Source organism: Leucoraja erinacea, chromosome 15 (assembly GCF_028641065.1).
Source record: "Leucoraja erinacea ecotype New England chromosome 15, Leri_hhj_1, whole genome shotgun sequence".
NCBI classification, from domain to species: Eukaryota; Metazoa; Chordata; class Chondrichthyes; order Rajiformes; family Rajidae; genus Leucoraja; species Leucoraja erinaceus.
Window position 1 is genome coordinate 37209782 of NC_073391.1, and position 21957 is coordinate 37231738.

At 41.9% G+C, this 21957-nt stretch overlaps 1 protein-coding gene across 4 annotated transcripts in view; it reads right to left on the reverse strand.

Annotated features, from left to right (window-relative positions):
* Window positions 1-4570: 4570 nt before the first annotated feature.
* slc22a15 (solute carrier family 22 member 15) overlaps window positions 4571-21957 on the reverse strand; it is a 54471-nt gene continuing 37084 nt past the window's right edge. Inside the window, exons 12-13 of one of the 4 annotated variants that reach the window (XM_055647186.1) lie at window positions 13015-13043; window positions 4571-5749 (exon numbers count right to left, since the gene is read on the reverse strand). In XM_055647186.1, coding sequence (XP_055503161.1) covers window positions 13035-13043 — 9 coding nt within the window. In that variant the 3' untranslated portion in view covers window positions 4571-5749; window positions 13015-13034. Of the gene's footprint in view, window positions 5750-9661; window positions 12911-13014; window positions 13044-15022; window positions 19253-21957 lie in introns of those variants that run through there. The other 3 variants (XM_055647187.1, XR_008724696.1, XM_055647185.1) reach the window with 3 other exon arrangements.

The following is a 21957-nucleotide window of genomic DNA, read 5'->3' on the forward strand; positions in this document are numbered from 1 at the left end:
CTTCAGGCCTCTGTACTTCCTGCCCCAAAATAGCCAAAAGATGACGGCATGGCCCAGATGGTGGGGATCCTTGATAATAGATGTCACCTTTTTGTAGCAGTGTCTCACGTAGATGCCTTCCATTTTAGAGAGGACTGCGTCCATGTTGGAGCAAGCTGAGTCCACCCGCCTCTACATCTTCATGCATTTTGTGCATTGGAATTGCCAATACTAGGCCTTGAAGCAACCAGTCAGGATACTTTCCACAGTACATCTGTACATGCTTGTTGGTGACGTACCAAATCTCCTTAAACCTCTGAGAAAGTAGAGGCACTGGTGCATCTTCTTTGTGATTACATCTATATGCTGGGCCCAGGACATGTCCACCAAGATTTTATACCCAGGATAGACACAAAATGCTGGAGTAACTCAACACGACAGGCAGCATCTCTGGAGAGAAGGAATGGGTGACGTTTCGAGTCGAGAACCTTCCTACACATTTGTTATACCCAGGAATTGGAAGCTGCTAACTTTTTCCCCTGACACCCCACCAATGAAATCTGGTTAAAATTTTGCCAAGTAGATGGAACAAAGCCACTTCATTGGGTGGGGTACTCAAGAAAAGAAACATCGCTGTGGCATCAGCAACAGAAAGAAAAAATGCTCAGCATCAGAAACAGTTCTAATGGGAAGCTATCACTCTGGATGTCAGCTATCCCCTCTCTACAGCAACATTGTCAGTCTAAATCCTCCCACAGATGCTGCCTGACCCACTGAGTTCCTCTAGCACCTCCTGTTTTGCTCCAGTAAGATTCCAGTATCTGCAGCTCTTGTCTCTTCATTGTGAATGAAGTGTGAATGGGGGAACAGTTTACAATACAATTTATTTGTCATTTGAACCCCTTGAGGTTCAAACGAAATGTTGTTTCTGCAGTCATACACACAAAAAAGAACCAAGACACAACACAATTTACACAAACATCCATCACAGTGAATCTCCTCCTCGCTGTGATGGAAGGCAAAGACTTATCTCTCCCCTGCATTTCCCATTCCCCTCCCGATGTCAGAGTCAAAGTCAAAGTCAAAGCCCCCGGCGGGCGATGGTAATTGTCCCGCGGCCATTCCACGCCGCGCCGGGCGGTGATGCAAGGCCACGCTCCGGGTCTTGTTGTTGGAGCCCCCGGCGGGCGCTAGCAAAGTCCCGCAGCCATTCCAAGCCGCGCGGGGCGATGATGTAAGGCCCCGCTCCAGGTACTCCTCGACCCCACGACTCGGGCGGGTGAAGTCACCGTTTCGGAAGCCCCGAAAAGCGGTCTCCCAGCAGGGACCCGGTGTTCCTGTCTGCTAGACCTGCGGTAAGCCTCCGAATCCCCGGGGTCGGGTCGCAGCCGAGCGCCACCAGAGCTCCACCCGCTCCAAACTCGGCCAGCTCCGCGATGGTGAGTAGGTCCGCAGGCTCCGTGACTGGAGCCCCAGGTCGTTCCTGCTGGAGGCCGCTCCACGGTGCTCGGCCCCAACGACAAGGGAGACCCGACAGAGAAAAGGTCGGGTTCTCCGTGCAGGGGATAGATTTTTAAAAGTTCCACCACTCCCTGCCCCCCACACACACACCCCCCGCACCCCCACACACATACCCACACACATACACAAAAAAAAAAATAAAAACTACATTCAAACGAGACAAAAAATAATAAAAAGACAGACCGGCTGCAGAGGCCACTGCGACGTGAGTCGCACCGCCCACCGGATCCACTACCTGCAACCTCCGGCAACCACCTGCAACCTCCAGGAACTGCACGGAAACCCTGGGTGGGGCGCAAAGTCACCAGAGGTCTCTGCTCAGGTCTCCCAAGTGGGACAGGGGCATTTAGAATGCAAGGGTTCCATCCTGACCACGGGTGCTGCCTGTAGGGGAGTTTGTGGGTTCTCCTATGCGTGACCTCGTGGGTCCTCTCCGGGTGCTCCGGTCTCCTCCCACACCCCAGAGATGTACAGGTTTGAAGGTTAATTGCCTTCTGTCAATTGTGAACCGTCTCTAGTGTTTAGGATGGAGTACTGCGATCGCTGGTCAGGGCCGAAGGGCCTGTTCCTACGCTGTATGTCTAAACTAAACTAAGATGGTGGGGGGGGGGGGAATTGTTTGGCAGATGGGAGCACAAAGGCGAGAGGTGAAAATACAAGAGGGTGTGAGATAAGGAGAAAAGATGTGCGAAATGTGAAGCTAGAGGAAAGGATGTAGGAGAGGAGAAGGTCGGGGAGAAGGGGTGGGGGCAGGATATTGGGAGATATGGGTCTGCATCCAGGTGGGGCACAGGGAAGAGAGAGAAGAAAAATGGGGGGGGCGGGGCACCAGTGGATCGACAAGTCTCGTCGAACCAGCTAACATCCAGGATTTAGGAAGGAAGGTGGCATGAGAGGATGCGGTTGCAACAAGACTGAGCATAATAATCCGAATGACAAAAACTGAACACAATGCTCCAAATGACCAAAACATGAACACAATACTCTAAATGTGGTCACACCAGTTTTAGCTATTATTAGTTTTAAAGGCTTTATATAATTGTTGTAGTAGTTTAAAAATTAACCTCTAAACCCGCGACCACCGGCAACCGACAGGGTCTCATACAGCAGACAACAGAAGGTAGGCTGTTTATTTTTACATTAAAAAGGGCTTCTTAAGATCCCTTTATACAAAGTTTAAAGTTGCGAGTAGCTCATTTTGGCCCCATTATATCGCGCAGTATTTTTCTGGGCATTTGAGGGCACAAATCCACCGCAATGTGAACGTTCTAAACCAGCGCGTTCACAGGATCCCACTAGAAAGCTGATTTAAATTGACTTTAATTTACAGCAATTGAACACTAAATTCCTTCCATTTGGCCTATAAATTAATGTAAATGAGATTTAAAAATCATGTTTTATTGTGAATTATTTGTGAATATTATTTGGACAATTAGGCTATTTAAAAATGTTAATCGTTTATTAATAAATAGATAGATGTTTAGATCTAGTAATTGAAGTTTGAAATTAGCTCCAATTGGGTAACTAACTAATTATATGCTTTAATTTCAGGTCATCCAAGTAAGATTGATTTATATTTGTTTCAGAATGCTTCAATCTATGAATTTCATTCAGTTCTCTTAATTTTTAAGAAAGTTATGGGCTTTTGACTGTCCAAGATCACAGCTTTTTTGTTATGTCCATAGAAAATCAATAGGGAACAAGATGCTAATTTCCGAGTATGAAAATGGTCATAATTTTTTTAATACTTGAGATATGAAAGTGATTTAGGTGTCAAATTAAACTTCTTTTTATGCTTTATCTGATGGGATAAATTGCAGACTTGATTTTTAAAATCTCAAAATTTTGTAACATTGCTACATTGTACAACTCCCCAGGGCACCACCATTTACTGTGTAGGATGTGCCCTGGTTTGACTTCCCAAACTGCAACACCTCATATTTATCTTCATTGAACTTCATCTGCCAATCCTGCATTGTTTCCAGCTTAAAGACGTGGAACTTTACGGAACCATTCAAACACTCAGAAGCAAACACTCAATCCATAATTACATTGTACTGTTGCACGATCAGAGATGCAGCCTTTTGGATCAAGGTGGCACAGCAGGTAAAGTTGCTGCCTTACAACACCAGAGACCCGGGTTCGATCCTGGCTACGGGTGCTATCTGTACGGAGTTTGTACGTTCACCCCGTGACAGCGTGGGTTTTCTACAGGTGCTCCGGTTTCCTCACACACTCGTACAGGTTTGTAGATTAATTGGCTTCGGTAAAAAAATTATAAATTGCCGCAAATGCGTAGGATAGTGCTAGTGATCAGGGATCGCTGGTTGGTATGGATTCGGTGGGCCAAATGGCCTGTTTCTGCGCTGTGTCTCTAAACCGAATCTAAACTAATAAACAGAAGCCTTGTCTTCCCTTCTAGAGGATGTAAGGGATGCCAGACCACTGATGAGAGTGAGTAGTGGTTTCTCCTGTCATCTCTCCTATTGATTATACCTCAGTGAGAGCCACTGGAAGACGTCATCTGGGTATTTTCACATTGCTGTTTGTGTGTACCCAAACTGAACTGTATTTGGTATTACCAAAGACAGCTCACTGCCTTTTCATAGGCTGCAATCCAGTCTTGATTGTGAGAGATGCTGTCTAAATGCAAATGTCCCTTTCATTTCCAATTCTTGAACTTACTGCCCCTGTAACATGATAGGCACTGTTGGGGTTGTTGTCCCAGACCAATGCTCTCGCCCACAAGTAAACTGAGCGAAGGGCATTCTATTCAGTATGTTAAATTCGCTGCCAAACCAATCTCCTGAATTAAGAGGGGGATACAGTGCATTAACTCCATTCTCCACTTTCCTTTTGACTCCCTTATCAAACTACATTTAAATTAAAGAAAGCTTTATAATCTCACATTAATACCTCCCTGCATCAGTTTGTTATGTTAAGCTTATAATTCTAATAGATACGAATGCACAGGCTTAGAGTGTTAGATATCGAAAAACTATTCCATTGAAAGGTCAACTGTTTGTAGACTCAAATTTTTCAATTAGTTTCAATGCCAGATTAAAGATATTTTTATTTTCTAAAGTTTCATTATATTTCAGTACAATGATTAATGTTGCTCTAGAAAAATACAGAATTTGCGACATTATTAATTAATGTTATGCAAGGAGTCCGATATTATGATCAACAACGATTTGCATTGACATAAAGGCCTTACTGTGGTAAAGCATCTGACATCTTTTCACAGGAGCATTATCAGCCGAAATTTGATGCCACATCACAGATGAAGATAATGGCATGGGAAAGAGGTAGTGACTTAAAGGCTGAGAGATAGATGCAAAAGCAATCCAGGAAATAAATTCAAGAGTTACAGTAAGTGTTAAGAAATCTGAAGGCATCAAATCAAAATGGTCTACAAGGCTTTCTAAATGTTTTTCATTTCAGGCTGGCATTAAATCATCGCATTTCAAACAGTGTTTCATTACTGGTTCAACGTATCTACTAAAACCCAACTGCAAACACAAGGCATTTTCAGGGCTTATTCTAAGTTCCTATTAACTTTGTAAAATCATTCCTTTACATTATCATTATTTTATTTCTTCACATTTCTGTAAAATTTCTGACCTACGTTTCTTCAACAAGTTCACACAAATTTTCGACCAAATCAAACTGTTCAATGTTTTTTAGGGCTGCCAAAAAACCCCCCACATGAATCAAACCCCATAATATGCTTTCATTTAAAATGAGTAGAACTTGCACAGACAAAGTGTCTTCTATTATATCAATTTAAACTGGGGTGCGACAGATCTAAGTAAAGCTGTTTTTTTTAATGTTACATTAAAGACAGAGAAATCAATCTCAAACATAACAAATTGCAAGGGGATGAGAAAAATAATGAAACAACCAATTGCTTATCTTACAAATCCCATTACTATAATGCCTACCACCTTCAACTTAGATTGGCGGCACAGTGGCGCAGCAGGTAGACCTGATGCCTCACAGCGCCAGATACTGATCTCAGGTGCTGCTGTGTGGAGTTTGCACGTTCTCCCTGTGGCCACATGGGCTTCCTCCAGGTACTCCAGTTTCTTCTCACATCCCAAAGACGTGCGGTTTTGTGGGTTAGTTGGCCTCTGTACACTGCGTAGGGTGTGATTGTGAAAGCGAGATAACACAAAACTAGTCTAAATGGTTGATCGATGATCATCATGGACTCAGTGGGCTGAAGGGTCAGTTTCCATGCTGTAGCCTCAAGATAAACAAAAATAAAAGCAAAAAGCAAAATAGGTCGGGTAGACACACAAAGTCTCTTGCCCAGCGTAGGAGAATCAAGAACTAGAGGGCATAGGTTTAAGGTGAAGTGGGAACAATTTTATAGGAATCTGAGGGAATTTTCATACATAGGGTGGTGGGTGTATGGAACAAGTTGCTAGAGGAGGTAGTTGAGGCAGGGACTATCGCAATGTTTAAGAAGCAATTGGACAGGTACATGGATAGGACAGGTTTAGAGGGATATGGGCCAAACACAGGTATATGGGAGATGTGCCGTAGCTGGTAGAGCTGTTGCCTCATCGCGCCAGAGACCCAGCTTCGAATCTAACCTCGGGTGCTGTCTGCGTGGAGTTCATATGTTCTCCCTATCCTCCAGAAATCCTCTGGTTGCTCTGGCTTCCTCCCAGATCCAGAAGATATACAGATTTGTAGATTAATTGGCATCTGTAAATTGCCTGTAATGTGCAGGCAGTGGATGACAAAGTGGGATAACATAGAGAATAGGTGATCAATTGTTGGTGTGGACTCTGTGGGCCGAAGGAATTGTGTCCATGCTGTATCTCCAAAAAAAGATCCCAATCAAAAATGGCGCCTGTCCATTCCCTGACAGAAGCTACCTGACAGAGTTTCTCCAGCACTTTGTTTTTCATTCAATATTCCAGCATGAACAGTTTATTGTGTCTCTTCTGAATAGAGCATGTCATTAATCAGCACAGAGGAGCCCATTTCCCCGATAGAAACATAGAAAATAGGTGCAGGAGTAGGCCATTCGGCCCTTCTAGCCTGCACCGCCATTCAATATGATCATGGCTGATCATCCAACTCAGTATCCCATCCCTGCCTTCTCTCCATACCCCCTGATCCCTTTAGCCACAAGGGCGACATCTAACTCCCTCTTAAATATAGCCAATGAACTGGCCTCAACTACCTTCTGTGGCAGAGAATTCCACAGATTCACCACTCTCTGTGTAAAAAAATTATTTTCTCATCTCAGTCATAAAAGACTCTTATCCTTAAACTGTGACCCCTAGTTCTGGACTTCCCTAACATCGGGAATAATCTTCCTGCAACCAGCCTGTCCAACCCCTTAAGGATTTTGGAAGTTTCTATAAGATCCCCCCTCAATCTTCTAAATTCTAGCGTGTACAAGCCGAATAGTCCATCCACCACTCTAAATATTCATCCCTCCATCACTGCGACACAATACACCAATTGAAGTTACTCACCCAGGTTATTTCTACACCTCCTGTAAAAACCAGTGGGCTCCCACCACCAAGAGGTCACGTGGGAACACCGTTGCCTAGGGATGCCACCACCTGCAGGTTCCCCTCAAGGAACACGCCATCATGATGAGGAAGTGACATCGTGGCTCCTTTCTCCCACAGGGCCTACGTTCTGGTGTTCCTTGCCCCACAGCAAGGAGCGCCTCACACATAGAAGATCGCTGCAGTTCAACGAGGTGGCTCTCCACGAACTCCTCAAAAGAAATTAAGGGAGGCAAATAACTACTGCTCTTGCCAGTGTTGCACAAATGGAATGAATAAAATGATACAAAATATAAAAAGATTCTGTAAATTGAAAAATAACTGAATTTGCACGTTCCAGCTATTTGTTTACTCTCAGAAAGTTTAAATTAAGTCTTATTCATATCATCTTTAAATATACATTTGTAACAATGCTGCTGTGTAATACCGTCCCACCCACTCTTCCAGATCAACAAAATGAAAACTGTATGTGGGTTTCACGAGAGACATTCGTCCACCTCAAATCTTTCACACTTAATTAGCGCATATATACAACGTAATAAATGCCTGACAACTTTAAATTGAATTCTTAATATGCTTCCTGATGTACTTCTCAGGAAACTTATCCATCTGCCTTATTATTCAAGTCACTTAAAAATGAAATCAGAAGAGTAAACAGTGCAATCAGATTCACTCAGCAAGATTATATGGTCCTAATCAGAAAAAAAATTCATAAAACAAAATCCATCCAACGTTATGAATATTTAAGCAGGCTGCACCAATTCACAAACCTGGTTTAGTATTCTGGTTCTAATTAAACGGGTACAGGAAGCAGAGAGCTCACTACCATAACAAATTGGTAGGTGGCTGCTCACATATTGTATACAGACCCAAATCATTCTGGCATACATTTACAGCAGTATATTTTTATAGATGGATGCACCTTTTGAAACCACTTGCTTAAATTCAACAATAGAAAGAGTAACAGCACCTCATATTTCACCTGCATAGTTTGCAACCCAAGGATGTGAACACTGAATGCTCCAATTCGATTCGATACGATACGGTAGAACTTTAATTATCCCAGGAGGGAAGTTGATCTGCCAACAGTCATAAAACAGCAGATACATGAAACATGAAATTAAAGCGACGAAGTGGAAAGGATTTGGGGATGTGCAAAGTATTGGGATGGGGGAGAGGTTGGATGGGAGTCAGTCTAAAATTTAACATAACTTATTTTGTTCTCCTTCCCATTTATCCCACTACTATTTCACCTTGTTGTATGATTCTGCATTATCTTAAAATGCATTAAATCCTTAAATCCAGAAAGATCGCTGGCTGGAAACTCTGTTTCTCCACCATAAATGCAGTCTGACCTGCCGAGTATTTCCAGCAATTCTTATTTTCACCTTTAATGGGTTGTAGTCTGTCCAGGTGGAATACGAGGACTATGGAGCAGGTTTTAAACAGAAAATGTGTTGGAAGGAACTGCAGATGCTGGTTAAAACTGAAGAGACACACAAAATGCTGGAGTAACTCAGTGGGACAGGTAGCGTCTTTGGAGAGAAGGAATGGGTGACAGTTCGGGTCTCGACCCGAAACGTCGCCCATTCCTACTCTCCAGATATACTGCCTGACCCCCTGAGTTACACCAGCATTTTTTAGTTTATCTTTCTGTATCATTCATATGCTGATGGAATGGATTTTCAGGGTCAAGGATGTCATTATCCCCCCAGAGAGTACAGAGAATGCAGAAAAAATTGAGCGCTTCCTGCATACATTATTAAATGTGGAGGCAACTCCAAGGAAGCCTTAGACGTGAATGGAAGAAATACTCAGAATGTAACTCTTCACTGTCCAGATCGTTGCTTGTTTGAGGAAAAACCAATACATTCACCGAAGTATTAGTGTCTGAATTCATGATCTAATGTTACACAGCATTTAAATGTCATAGCTTTTGTCAACTGTTCAGCTGGTGACAAATGTCAAGGCTGAGGTAGTGTTTGTTATCATATCATGTAGTTTAAGCATTCTGTTTTATTTTCATACTGCTCCCCTCTGACAAAGTGCTGCCAATAACTTTGATCTTAACTTAATATACCACTTCATAAATAAATTATTGTCAGTTTTTAAAACAAATTTTACAGAAAATGTTGAAGTTATATTCTGATCTCTATGCCTGTACAATATTTCACATATCTTTTGTGTTGTAGCGGCACCTGCTGGTGCCCGCAAGTACTCGAACCCTGCGGTCAGGTGCTTCGGTCGCGTGACTATGGGGAGGTGTTTGTGTTTGTGTTCGCGCGCTTTCTTGTCGATGCCCCTTCAGTTGTTCTTGACCACCGTTGTGGTTTGACCTTTGTATTGGCTGTGTTGTGTTATTCCGTTGATTTCGTTATTTAGTTAATAAAACTGATTTTGGAAATCGACCCTCATCTCAACTCGCCTAATTGGTGACCCCGACGTGCCCAATCGATAATTGGACAACATGCAAGATAATTACGCTCCTGCCGCCGCTGCCGCCGCCCATCAGAACGCCGTCAGCCTCAAACTGCCTGTGTTTTGGCCCGATCAGCCGCAAGTGTGGTTCGCACAAGTTGAGGCACAGTTCCATCTGCGCCGCATCGTCGCGGATGAAACAAAATACTTCCATGTGGTGAGCCGTGCCGCAAGAGTCCACCTCCCGTCTGCTGCCTTATCTGAGGGATCCTCCCGCGATCGCCAAATACAACGGCCTCAAGGCCCTCCTGTTACATACCTTCGGGCTCAGCCGCCGGGACCTTGCTGCCCACATCCTACACATGAACGGTTTGGGGGATCGCAGGCCATCCGTCCTCATGGCCGAGATACTCACACTCATGGTCGGCCATCGCCCGTGCCTGTTGTTCGAACAGGCTTTTTTGGAGCAGACGCCCGACCAGTGATGGCATTGGTCTTAATGACTACAGGCCTGTCACACTGACCTCTGTAGTCATAAAGACCCTAGAAAGGCTTGTGCTGGCCAAGCTGAAAAATATCACAAACCCCCTGCTGGACCCTCTACAGTTTGCATATCGGGCCGATAGATCTGTGGATGACGCAGTCAACCTGGGCCTCCACTTCATCCTCCAGCACCTAAACCGCCTGGGGACCTATGCGAGGATTTTGTTTGTTGATTTTAGCTCTGCATTCAACACCATTGTGCCAGAACTACTACATTCCGAGTTGACTGTGCCTGAACCCCTCTGTCGGTGGATCACCATCTTCCTGAGACAGGAAGCAGCATGAGGTTGGGAAAGCACATCTCGGACCCGCAAACTCTCAGCATAGGAGCACCGCAAGGCTGCATGCTCTGCCCTCTCCTCTCTCTATGACTGCAATGACTGCACTTCCACTGACTTCTCAAGCTTCTCAAGTTTGCGGACGACACAACCCTGATTGAACTGATCCAGGATGGAGAAGAATCTGCCTACAGTCAGGAAGTGACACAGCTGGTGGCCTGGTGTCATTGCAACAACCTGGAGCTCAATGCTCTTAAGACAGTGGAATTGATAGTAGACTTTAGGAGAGATCAACAACACCACAGTCACATCTGTGGAATCTTTTAAGTTCCTGGGAACCATCATCTCCAAAGACCTTAAATGTGGGGCTACCATCGACTCCACAGTCATAAAGGCACAACAGATGATGTATTTCCTGCGGCAGCTGAGGAAGCACAATCTGCCACACGCAATGATGGTCCAATTCTATACAGCCATCCGAGTCTGTCCTCACCTGCTCCATCATGGTCTGGTTTGGCTCAGCCACCAAGCACGACATCCGGAAGCTGCAGCGAATCGTCCGATCACCTGAGGTTATTGGCTGCAACCTTCCCTCCATTGATGAACTGTACACTGCAAGGGCCAGGAAGCGAGCGGGTAAGATCATCTCTGACCCCTCTCACCCTGGCCACAAACTCTTTGGATCACTTCCCTCTGGAAGGCGACTCCGGACTGTCAAAGCTGCCACAGCCAGGCATAAAAACAGTTTTTCACGAGTAGTTGCTCTACTCAATAACGAAAAATCTGTAGCCTGCTTTTGCTCTGGTATTTTATTTATTTCACATGTTTAATCAATAATGATTTATTATTAATGTTGAATGTTTTATGTGTCATTCCTAACTGTCACTGTATGTCGTTGCCACTTGCGGGTGGAGCACCAAGGCAAATTCCTTGTATGTGAATACTTGGCCAATAAACTTATTTATTAATTAATTCATTAAACATGACATTAGTGTAGACACTTACATCAATAAATCACTGCTGAAGAAGGGTCCCAAAATGCCACCTGTCCATTTCCTTGACAGATGCTGCCTGACACAGAGTTCCTCCAACACTTTGTGTTTTGCTCAAGATTCCAACATCTGCAGTTCCCCATGTCTCCTTCTGACATATACTTCTACTGAATCCAGTGATGCATATATACCATAAACCAATGATGGTATCCTGAGGATAGACACAAAATGCTGGAGTAACTCAGCGGGACATGCAGCATCTCGAGAGAAGAGATGGGTGACAAGACCCTGCTTCAGACTGATGTTAAGGGAGAGTTAGATACATAGATAAGGAAATGTAAGGTATGAAAATAGGACAAAGGGAATGGAGATTTTTTTAAATGTAGATAGGTCATTGTTAGCTGGGAGAAGGAAACAACAAAGCAGAGATAAAATGTAGTCGGAGACAGTCAGACTGGTCGGAGAACTGGGAAGAGGAGGAATGGAAAGAGAGGGAAAGCAAGGGTTACTTGAAGTTAGAGAAGTCAATGTTCATACCGCTGGGGTGTAAGCTGCCCAAGTAAAGTATGAGGGGTTGTTCCTCCAATTTGTGCTGGGCCTCACTCTAACAATGGAGGAGACCCAAGTACAGAAAGGCCAGTGTGGGAATGGTCTTGTTGGGGAAACGGTTCAATGCAAGCAACATCACATTTGGACAGTCACCACAATGTGGGATCCTAGTGTTTAATTTGTCGCAGTCATTGTAAAGACAACTTTAAATATTTTATCCCAGCAAAGACGACCAATATTTCATCCCACACAAAGTTGTTAAAAGTATTATGCTTGACTTGGTTTAATTGCACTTCACACTCAGTCAAAGGATTGAGAGCTTGACACATCGCATGAGTGAGCAGAAAACCGAGCCTTCAGTACAGCACTATGCTGCCTTTTGAATGAAATGTTATATGTAGCCCATTTTATGAATGTATTTATAACTGCAAGTATTTTCCCCTTTCAACATCTTAGCAGCTCCATGACTGATTGACAGTTAAAAGAAATTGGCATCAAAAAGATAAAACTGCTACTATTAACTCCACCAGTGGCCCACAACCTGCCATTAATAATCCAACATATTAATGTCAGGGAGCATATCCCAGGGAGTAATCCAATTGGAAACATGTTTAGAGGGAAAAGCATTCGAATGACAAATTAGGATTACTGTGATACAATATGCTGCATGGTGCGTTTTTGTGACATTAGCATTCAGAAATGTTTCCACCAGCTTTAGTTAATATCTGTTAGAAAGCCTTGTTTTTTTTGTACTGCAACAACAGAAACTAAAACCGAAATACAATTCACCAGTCAGATCCATGGTGGAGTCACTTAAGGGGTGATCATCATTACCTATGAGTAATCGGGTCCCACAGTCTTTGAAAATGTCAGCTTTCTATTAAAGACTTGTACCATCAGCACTTAGTCACATCTTGCCATGACATTATACTATCACAACCTCTTTAATTTACGTTTAACTGACGTGGTTCTTCTCCCAAGATATTCTTGAAACATATTTCTGAATCTATCAATCCAAAAGGGAGTTGGTTCTCTTTACATCTTCTCAGAGGGCCATTGCTCTAAACTTGCATCCTTGATAAATTGGTGGTAGCTGGAAAAGATTACACAATGAGGAGCAGAGTAGCTCATGTTTCTGGAGAGGCACAGAGATTCATACATCATAACATTCGATTTTTGACCCATTCCATCACTTACCCACATACTGGTCCATTCAGTTAGTTGATCTGCAAAAGAAAAAGAATCCCTATAATAATGCTTAGTTTTAGTTTAAAGGTACAATGCGGAAATAGGCACTTCAGACCGCGTAGTCCACACCGACCAGCGATCCCCGCGCACTAACACTATCCTACACACTAGGGACAATTTACAATTATACCAATCTAATTAACCTACATGTCTTTGGAATCTGAGAGAAAACTGGAGATCCGGGAGAATTCCCACACAGGGAGAACGTACAAACTCCATAAAGACAAGCACCCATAGTCAGGATCGAACCGGGGTCTCTGGCGCTTCAAGGCAGCAACTCTACCACTGCGCCACCTTGCTCATCTAAAATTAAATTTAACAATATATAAGTAATTAAGAAAATGGAATTTTAGAAATCTGAAGTGTCTTTGTTGTCTCCTTCCAAGATCAGTCTCACCGTGATGCTGGTGATCACTCTGATGGCATTATATTAGGTTCCATCTACAGGGCATGTCTCCCTCAGGCACTGGCAACATGAACTGAATTCAGTCAGATCAAAGCATATTTAATGCTAATCTACATTTCATTGACTTTGCTGATAATGACTGATGCCGATGGTTGAGAATCAAGGCTACTACTACTGCTGACATTGTGCCAAGCACACTTAGCTGCTGAATGCTCCAAGTACAATTCTGAACATATGGATTATGAGCAGGTGGCTGCATGGTACCACAAGCTTGCTTCCCTATCAATGAGTCATAGACTTATTCAACATAGAAACCGGCCCCTCAAGCTCATTTGTCCATGGCAACCAAGGTGTCTTTTGAGCTGGTCTTATCTGCGTGCATTTGGCCCAAATCCTTCTAAACTTTTTCCACCCACAGAACATACACCTGGACAGCACAGGAATGAAGCAAGAGTCAAGATTGTTTTTATTGTCATATATCCCAGAACAATGAAATTCTTATAGGCTGCAGCACAACAGAATATGTAAACAAGTCCTGTGGCCTACAATGTTTGTGCCAAACCCGGAGAGTTATTGAGTCGGAAATGTAGTCATTTACCATGTTCCCACAAGGCAGAATATGCCTGTAGGCATGAGGGGAATTGTGGGAGGAGAATAAATGGGGTTTAGTAAATTGACTGCAAATTAGTGATTGATAGCCAGAGCAGACTTGGTGGGCTGAATAACCTGTTTTCCTGCTGTATGATTATGACTGCATGGTGTCTCCATCTTATTTTTTTTCTCCTTCTCTTCCCTTTGAATTTTCACAGATCAGTTACCTATTTATGTTTTCTGTTGAAATGTATATTAAGCATCTAAAAACAGTTATATAAAGTAACTCCTTTTCAAACTGCAGATTTTCCTAATTCAGATCAAATTCAGAAAACTAACTTGAACATTTCCAAAGTTTTTCTCAAAGTAGAAGAGCTTCAGAGATTCCTTTTATTCTTGGCAGTCCAATAGCCAGACTTGGCCGAGAGCTATGAAACATGGTCTACAAAGTTTTCACTTTTATAAATCTAAATGGATTAATCTATTTCATGAATCTTATAAACCTCATTCATCATTTATATGGGCTATAAGGATTAATAAGATCAATACTTCTTAAATGAGAACATAACATTCAAAAGTAAAAAATAATCTTGTTAGTCTGCTACCACTAAAGTCTCGAGCGTGACAGATTTATACATTTACTGTACTTTGTCGTGGGTCGAAGTGCTATTCCTAGCTTCTAGTATAAAATTTAACCTTGAAACTTCAATAAAATACGGGGTGGCACGGTGGCGCAGCGGTAGAGTTGCTGCCTTACAGTGCCAGAGACCCGGGTTCGAACCTGACTACGGGTGCTTGTCTGTACGGAGTTTGTACGTTCTCCCTGTGACCGCGTGGGTTTTCCCTGGATGCTCGTTTCCTCCCATATTCAAATGACGTACGGGTTTGTAAGTTAATTCGTCTTTGGTAAAAATTGTAAATTGTCTCTCGTAAGTAGGATAGTTCTCATGTACGGGTCGATTGCTGGCCGGCGCAAACTCGGTGGGCCAAAGGGCCTGCTTCCGCGCTCTATCTCTAAACTAAGCTAATCAAAGGGAAATACTGTATTATTATAGTTGCATTCTTGCAGGTTGACATTAAACCATGACCTGCCTACACTTTGAAGAGAGTTTTCTCCACTGCCCTAGCCACATTTGTAACTCAACTAAAACCACCAAAGCTGATAATCTATTTATTTTTACATTGTTGTTTGTAAGACTAGCCTTCACACAAATCGCTCGCTGTTTTTCCTACCATGGTGACCACATTTAAATTTACTTCAACATCTATAAAGTATTTTGGAATGTTCTATGGTTGCGAAGGATATTACGTCTTCTTTCTTTTTCCTTTAGTTAATCAACAGCAGTCTTTCAAAGCCTAAATGATAAAGTCCAAGCAGATTTCCAAAGCATGAAAGGCTTTATGACTAGTTCCCAGGACTTACCACCATTTGCATGTCACACATTATAAATTAGTTACAAGACTTTATCCTCCTCTGAAAAGGTTGACATTGTTTTGGGCAATATTAAAACAAGTAAATGCAACAGCAGCTCAGTGGATTGTTTCTGGTTTTAATCGCTTTGTCACAGCCTACGATAAAGTAACACACATGGCAAATGACACCATAAATATCTGTACAATGCAGTCAGGTATTTAGTTTGGCTTAAACCAAGCGTACAAACCAGTGTGTTAAGATGGCACTTTTCTGAAAACTACACAAACCAAAAGAAACCCACAATAGTTTTGAGGCAATAAATGAAATTCGATGACTTTGTGCTACTATGTGTCTGTATAAGCCAGATTTTCCAACTGTTATCCAAGTATGGTTCCCCAGCTTGTATGGGGGCGGACTGATAAAAAGCTGCATTCCTCCACCCGTTTGAAATAAAGTAAGATCCAGGCCATATATATATATTGCCAGTTTATTGTTACAGTTTCTGCAAATTATAGTCATAAAGTATAACCATTGAAAGCACGAATGGTCTCTGACTAAGCTGTACTTCATTCTAACCTCAAGCTGCCAAGAGATTCAGGGGGACGTACTTCTCAATGAGCATTTTCTTTCCATTTTCAACTCTAACACTGATACAGTAATAAATGTTTTGTTTTTATACAGATGCATGAACTCTTGCCTACAGATGATTATACAATGTACAAAATTGCAACTGATGAAATATCATTTGTCTGCACTGGTCCAATTGCATCTTTGTTTTCCCATTTTCCGCAGTTCTCTTCCTTATGACATTTGTCCTTTCTCCTCTGGCCAATGCTGGAACTGTGACTATGGAGCTGCAAGATCATTTGGGTCCAGCATTCTCCATATCACTAGCCAATTGGTTGTCATTCCCATCAGCTGTCCTAAATTCTAATGCAGGTTCCACAGGAGATCTTGAAAAGCAATTAGGGTCAGGTCAATTTTCTCTCTCCATTGACTATTTGTGAGTCCTCCCTTTTGCTCAGCTTAGATCATTCACATTTACTCGGACCAAGATTTTGCAGTTTAAATGCAGTGCTGTTTCACTCCCCAAATTTCCTGTTCAGGGACAGCAAAGCAGTAGAGTTGCTGCTTTACAGCGCTAGAGACCCGAGTTTGATCCTAACTATGGGTGCTGTCTGTACAGAGTTTGTACTTTCTCCTTGACTGGTTAGGTTTTCTCCAGGTGCATTGGTTTCCTCCCACATTCCAAAGACGTGCAGGTTTGGAGGTTAATTGGCTTCGTAAATTGTCCCTAGTGTGTAGGATAGAATTAGTGTACACGTTATTGTTGATCGGCACGTTTTCGATGGGCTGAAGAGCCTGTCTCCAAGCTGTATCTTTGAACTGAAACCATTTAAAGCTAAAAAACATAATTTTGCCAGCACTCATTCTTTCTTTTCAAGATCTTTGCAACTTTACAAAAATGAATGGCTTCATCACTGTGGAATGTTATTATTGCAGAAAACCTACATGATTTATTACTGATACCTCAATGGGCTTTTCTGCCTTTGAAAAAAATGCATCATCCATGATTCCATTTGAGGACAAGCTAGATGCAGGAAAAATGTTCCCAATGTTGGGCGAGTCCAGAACCAGGGGCCACAGTCTTAGAATAAAAGGGAGGCCATTTAAGACCGAGGTGAGAAAAAACGTTTTCACCCAGAGAGTTGTGAATTTGTGGAATTCCCTGCCACAGAGGGCAGTGAAGGCCAAATCACTGGATGGATTTAAGAACGAGTTAGATAGAGCTCTAGGGGCTAGTGGAATCAAGGGATATGTGGATAAGGCAGGCACGGGTTATTGATTGGGGACGATCAGCCATGATCGCAATGAATGGCGGTGCTGGCTCAAAGGGCCGAATGGCCTCCTCCTGCACCTATTTTCTATGTTTCTATGAGGCATAGAAATAGCACAGGAACCAGTCATTTAGTGTAAACGCAATGAATAATCATTGACAATGAATGAAGCATAGTGTATTGTGTAAATCGCTAGTGTAAAATGTGCTGCTTTCATCACCAAGGCAACTGAAGCACTCAGAAGAAAAAAATCAATTAGATTAGTTAAAATGTACATACAACTGTATTATTTTTCTTTTGCAAAGGATCTGATCTTCTGAATAAATCTTTTAAAAATTAAAAACTTTATTTTACCTGCATTATTCCTCGGAATCTCGCTCCAACATTGGCATGAGTGCGCCAGGCCTCTATGTATATGTGCCCTACAGGATCCAGTATCTAGGTTTCTTTTCATTGCCACGGAATTCATCTGCCAGCTTTGGGTCATAAGGCATAGGAATAGAATTACGCCATTTGGTCCATCAAGTCTACTCCACCATTCATGTTGTTCCTTGATCGAGGATTAATTTTGTTGAGAATTGAATGGGTTTTCCATTCGAGAAGGATATTTCAATGGACATTTGAATGGTTTTCAATCTCGAGATACTTATAAGTGCACAGCTGCTGGTTATTGTCAGTGGTGCTCTTACAAGCAAGCTTCTGGTAGGGGACCGACCCAAGCTGTTTGTATATGAACATCAGAACAACAATCAAGTCACAGTCTATGTGGCTGACAAATGTTAATATATCCTGATGCCATAAATGAATAGTATCCTGAGTTGGGATGGTCTTTCAAAATCAGTAATATGTTGTTAAGCATAAAACCACCAACATATATTTCTATGGTAATATTGCACATGAAATGTCAACCCTCGGAAAAGATGCTAAAACACATTCAAGATTGAAAGGAACACATAAAAAATCATCAAACGTTGGTATACTGTTCAGTGAAGGCAAAGTGTAAGAACACAAGTTGATCAGGGGAGAATAGAGGTAAAGTACAGTTGACCTCTCCATATCCTTCAATGTTTTGCAGATTTACGTTTTGAGTTTGTAGAAAATTGTGCAAGAATGTCAATATTACAACGCAAGCCATTTGAATCGCAGATCCAAAAGACAGAGGAATTAATAAAATACAGATATCTATTATACTTGCAATACAAAATTTTCCTATAAACTACATTTCAGCGTTCTTAATTCAGAAGTGCAAGGTGGGAGAAAAACAGAAAAGATGGAAAAGAATTGATAATATTATACTTGTTCAGAAATCTTAAGCATCTAAATAGGAGCCTTCAAGGTAGAGTGAGCATAAAGTACGCTCAGTACATACAACCCCAATTGTATATCTTTCGGTCATAATGTAATTTGTATTTAAAGGTTAATAGAGCTAAGCTCTCAAGGTTTTCAATTTATATTCTACATTTAAGGTTGATACTTATCTCCCGGGGACTTTACAAATACTCTCAATGTAAAAAATAAACTTTGAGACCATATTACTCCGACAACTAATACTCAATATTATTAAACTTATAAATTCCAGCTCACAAGTAAAAATACTTGCAAAACTGTACAATTAGAAATGCCACAAAAATATTCCTAACTTGTTACCCAACAAACGCTATTAAATAAATAACTGAGGTAAATCTCTCTTGCTTTAGGAAGTCCTCCCTTAACAATGAATTGTCATGAAGAATGGCCAACTAATCGTAAAGAGGTGACTTTCAAAAGTTCTTCTGGACTGAATATATAACCTCCCGTGGTATCTTCCAGAGTCCACATACTGTACATGTGCGGTTTTTTTCTCAAAATATTTTCCACAAGAGGCATTGTTTCAGTCCCAATGGCTCTTTTCTAAGCTTACAGCCTTCATGACTCAGTGTCCTCCTGTGGTTGCAGTCTCTGTTAGATCAAAAGGAAATACAGAGTTCACTCCACACTCAGAATTTCACAATGTGTAAAATTATATTCCAGTACAATAGAAACTTGCTTATATGAAGCACCTGTAACATGGTATAATGCTGAAAGACCCTACTCATAACATTATCAAAGAAAATCTAAATCCAATCTAAATCTAAATATAGCTAACCAAGAGAGGTTAGGACAAATGATCAAAAGCGTGCTCAAAGAGATGGCACTTGCAGAATGACTACAAGGACAGGGAAATAAATATGAGAGAGGTCAGAGATGTACAGAGTTTAGGCTTAAGATGAATAGCCAGAATTAAAGGAACTCAAAAATCTCAACATTGGTAGACATTGGGAGAAGGTTCAAAGATAGAGAAATATGGAACCACCAAAGAATTTGGAACAATAAAAGTGAGAACTTTGATTTGTGGCTCTGCTTAACTGGGAAACAATATTCAAAGACAATCTTAGAATGTTAAAACACGTTGAGAATAAGAATATTGACCACAAAATGGGACTGTGATATAATAGTATGAAAGGTAAAATTTTGCCTTGAAAACGGCAGCAGTTATCATTAACTTTTGACAACATTGATGTGCAATAACGTCATGGAAACTGCTGCAGCTGTTCAAACATTCATTATTCACATGTAATAAAAATAAAATGGAGCAGTGTCTGTTTAGGAATCAAATGGAAATTGTGCTAATTTTCAGAATGTAACTTTATGTTTGTTTTCACTCATATTTGTGCATTGTTAAATCCAAATTAGAGCACTGTGGCATTGCACAATATTAGATTTAATGCATATGATGAACACAGAAGGAAACTGGTATCTTATTTTCTTGAATTCTTTACAATGCATATTACTACACATTTAAAAAAAAAATCTCTCCAAGAGAAAATATATGCCTTGGTCCACATCTTGCACCCCACTGGGCTTCACATCCACCACAAATTCCTGTTTGTTCCACCACCTACAACATGATCCCACCACTCGTAACATATTTGCCTTCCCTCCTAACACCCTGGTTCATTCTTCCCTTCCCAACTACCCAACTCTTTTCCCTGCAACCATAGGAGGTGCAACACTCATCCCTATCCCTCCTCCTTCAGCACCATCCAGGGATCTAAAAATTCCTTCCAGGTGTGGCAAAGATTTACATGCACCTTGTTTACCCCATTTGGTGCTCACCATGTGGCATCCTCTATGTTGGGGAGACAAAGTATGGATGAGGCAAACATTTTGCTGAGCCATCTTGAGCTCCCAGTTGCATGGCGTTTCAACTCCCCTTCTCACTCCCACACTGACCCATCTACCGTTAGTGAAGTCAAACGGAAAACCATCTGGGTGGTTGACAACCCAATGGTATGAACATAGAACCTTTCAAGTTCAGGTAATCCACACCCCTTTCACTCTCCTTATCCACCCAGTTCTCTCGTCCCCTTTGTAAATACCCAGCCTCCATTACCTAGTTTCATTTTCTAGCCCACCCCCACCATAGGCTCCATCTGCCTATCACCCACACACTTAATCTATTCGGTCTCCTATCTGTTCCTCCAACTGCCCATCATCCCCCTCCCATTCCTGGTTCCACTCATTAACAGCTAGCCCAGCTTCACTCCTCCGGCTCACCTCTTTATATTGGTTATCTCCCCTCCATACTCTTAGTCACCTCTCACTATGTTCTAGTGTTGCCTGACCCGCTGAGTTCCTCTAGCAGTTTATGGGTTTTTTTGCTCCACACAGCATTGTCTTGAGTCTTCATTGTACTGAATGTTTGTTTGGGTATCTGAGAAAACTGGCATCAGATTCAGCAGATAAGGGAACTCAAAATTAATCTAGAGCTGGGTGAAATGTAATTGAACATATAATGAGAACACTGAACAGTCTTGCGGATGGTTTCACTGTGAACCATTCAAGGATGAAACAATTGTATCATCTGTTTTGTGTTGGTGGCAAGGCTAATTAGTAAGAACCAATAGTTTAGTGAGATGTGTAGGAAGGAACTGCAAATGCTGGTTTACTCCGATGATAGGCACAAAATGCTGGAGTAACTCAGTGGGACCGACCGCATCTCCGCATCTCTGGATAGAAGGAATGGGTAAGTTTCGGGTCGAGAGTTTCTCAGTCTGAAGAAGGGTCTCCACACAAAACTTCACCAATGGTCTCTGTGGAAAGCGGTGGAGATGGGAAGATGTGACTAGTGGTGGTATCCCATTGTAGAGTGGCAAAAATGTCGGAGGATTATATGTTGCATGTGACGGCTGATGGGGTGAAAGGTGAGGACTAGGGGGACTCTGTTCCTGTTGCGGCTGGGGGGAAGGGGAGCAAGAGTGGAGCTATGTAATATCAAGGAGGCATGTGTGATATCATTCATCTATGAGAGATAGTACAGCTTTAAAAAAAGTAATTATTTTCAAGTAAGTCAAACAGAGATGATCAAATATTAACAGAAATTATGAGAAATAAGGAACTGGAAGAGATATTAAACAACTTTGCACTTGTCATCATTGCAATAGACCGTGAAGAAATTAAAAATTGAAGGCTACTAAGGGTCTAATAAAAATGACAATTTCAAGTAACTAATATTAAAGAAGAAATACTGGAGGAATTGGTAAATTAATGAGACTAAAATCCTATAAATCCCCTGGACCAAGCTGCCTACATCCTAATGTTCCAAAGGAAACAAGGAGTGCATT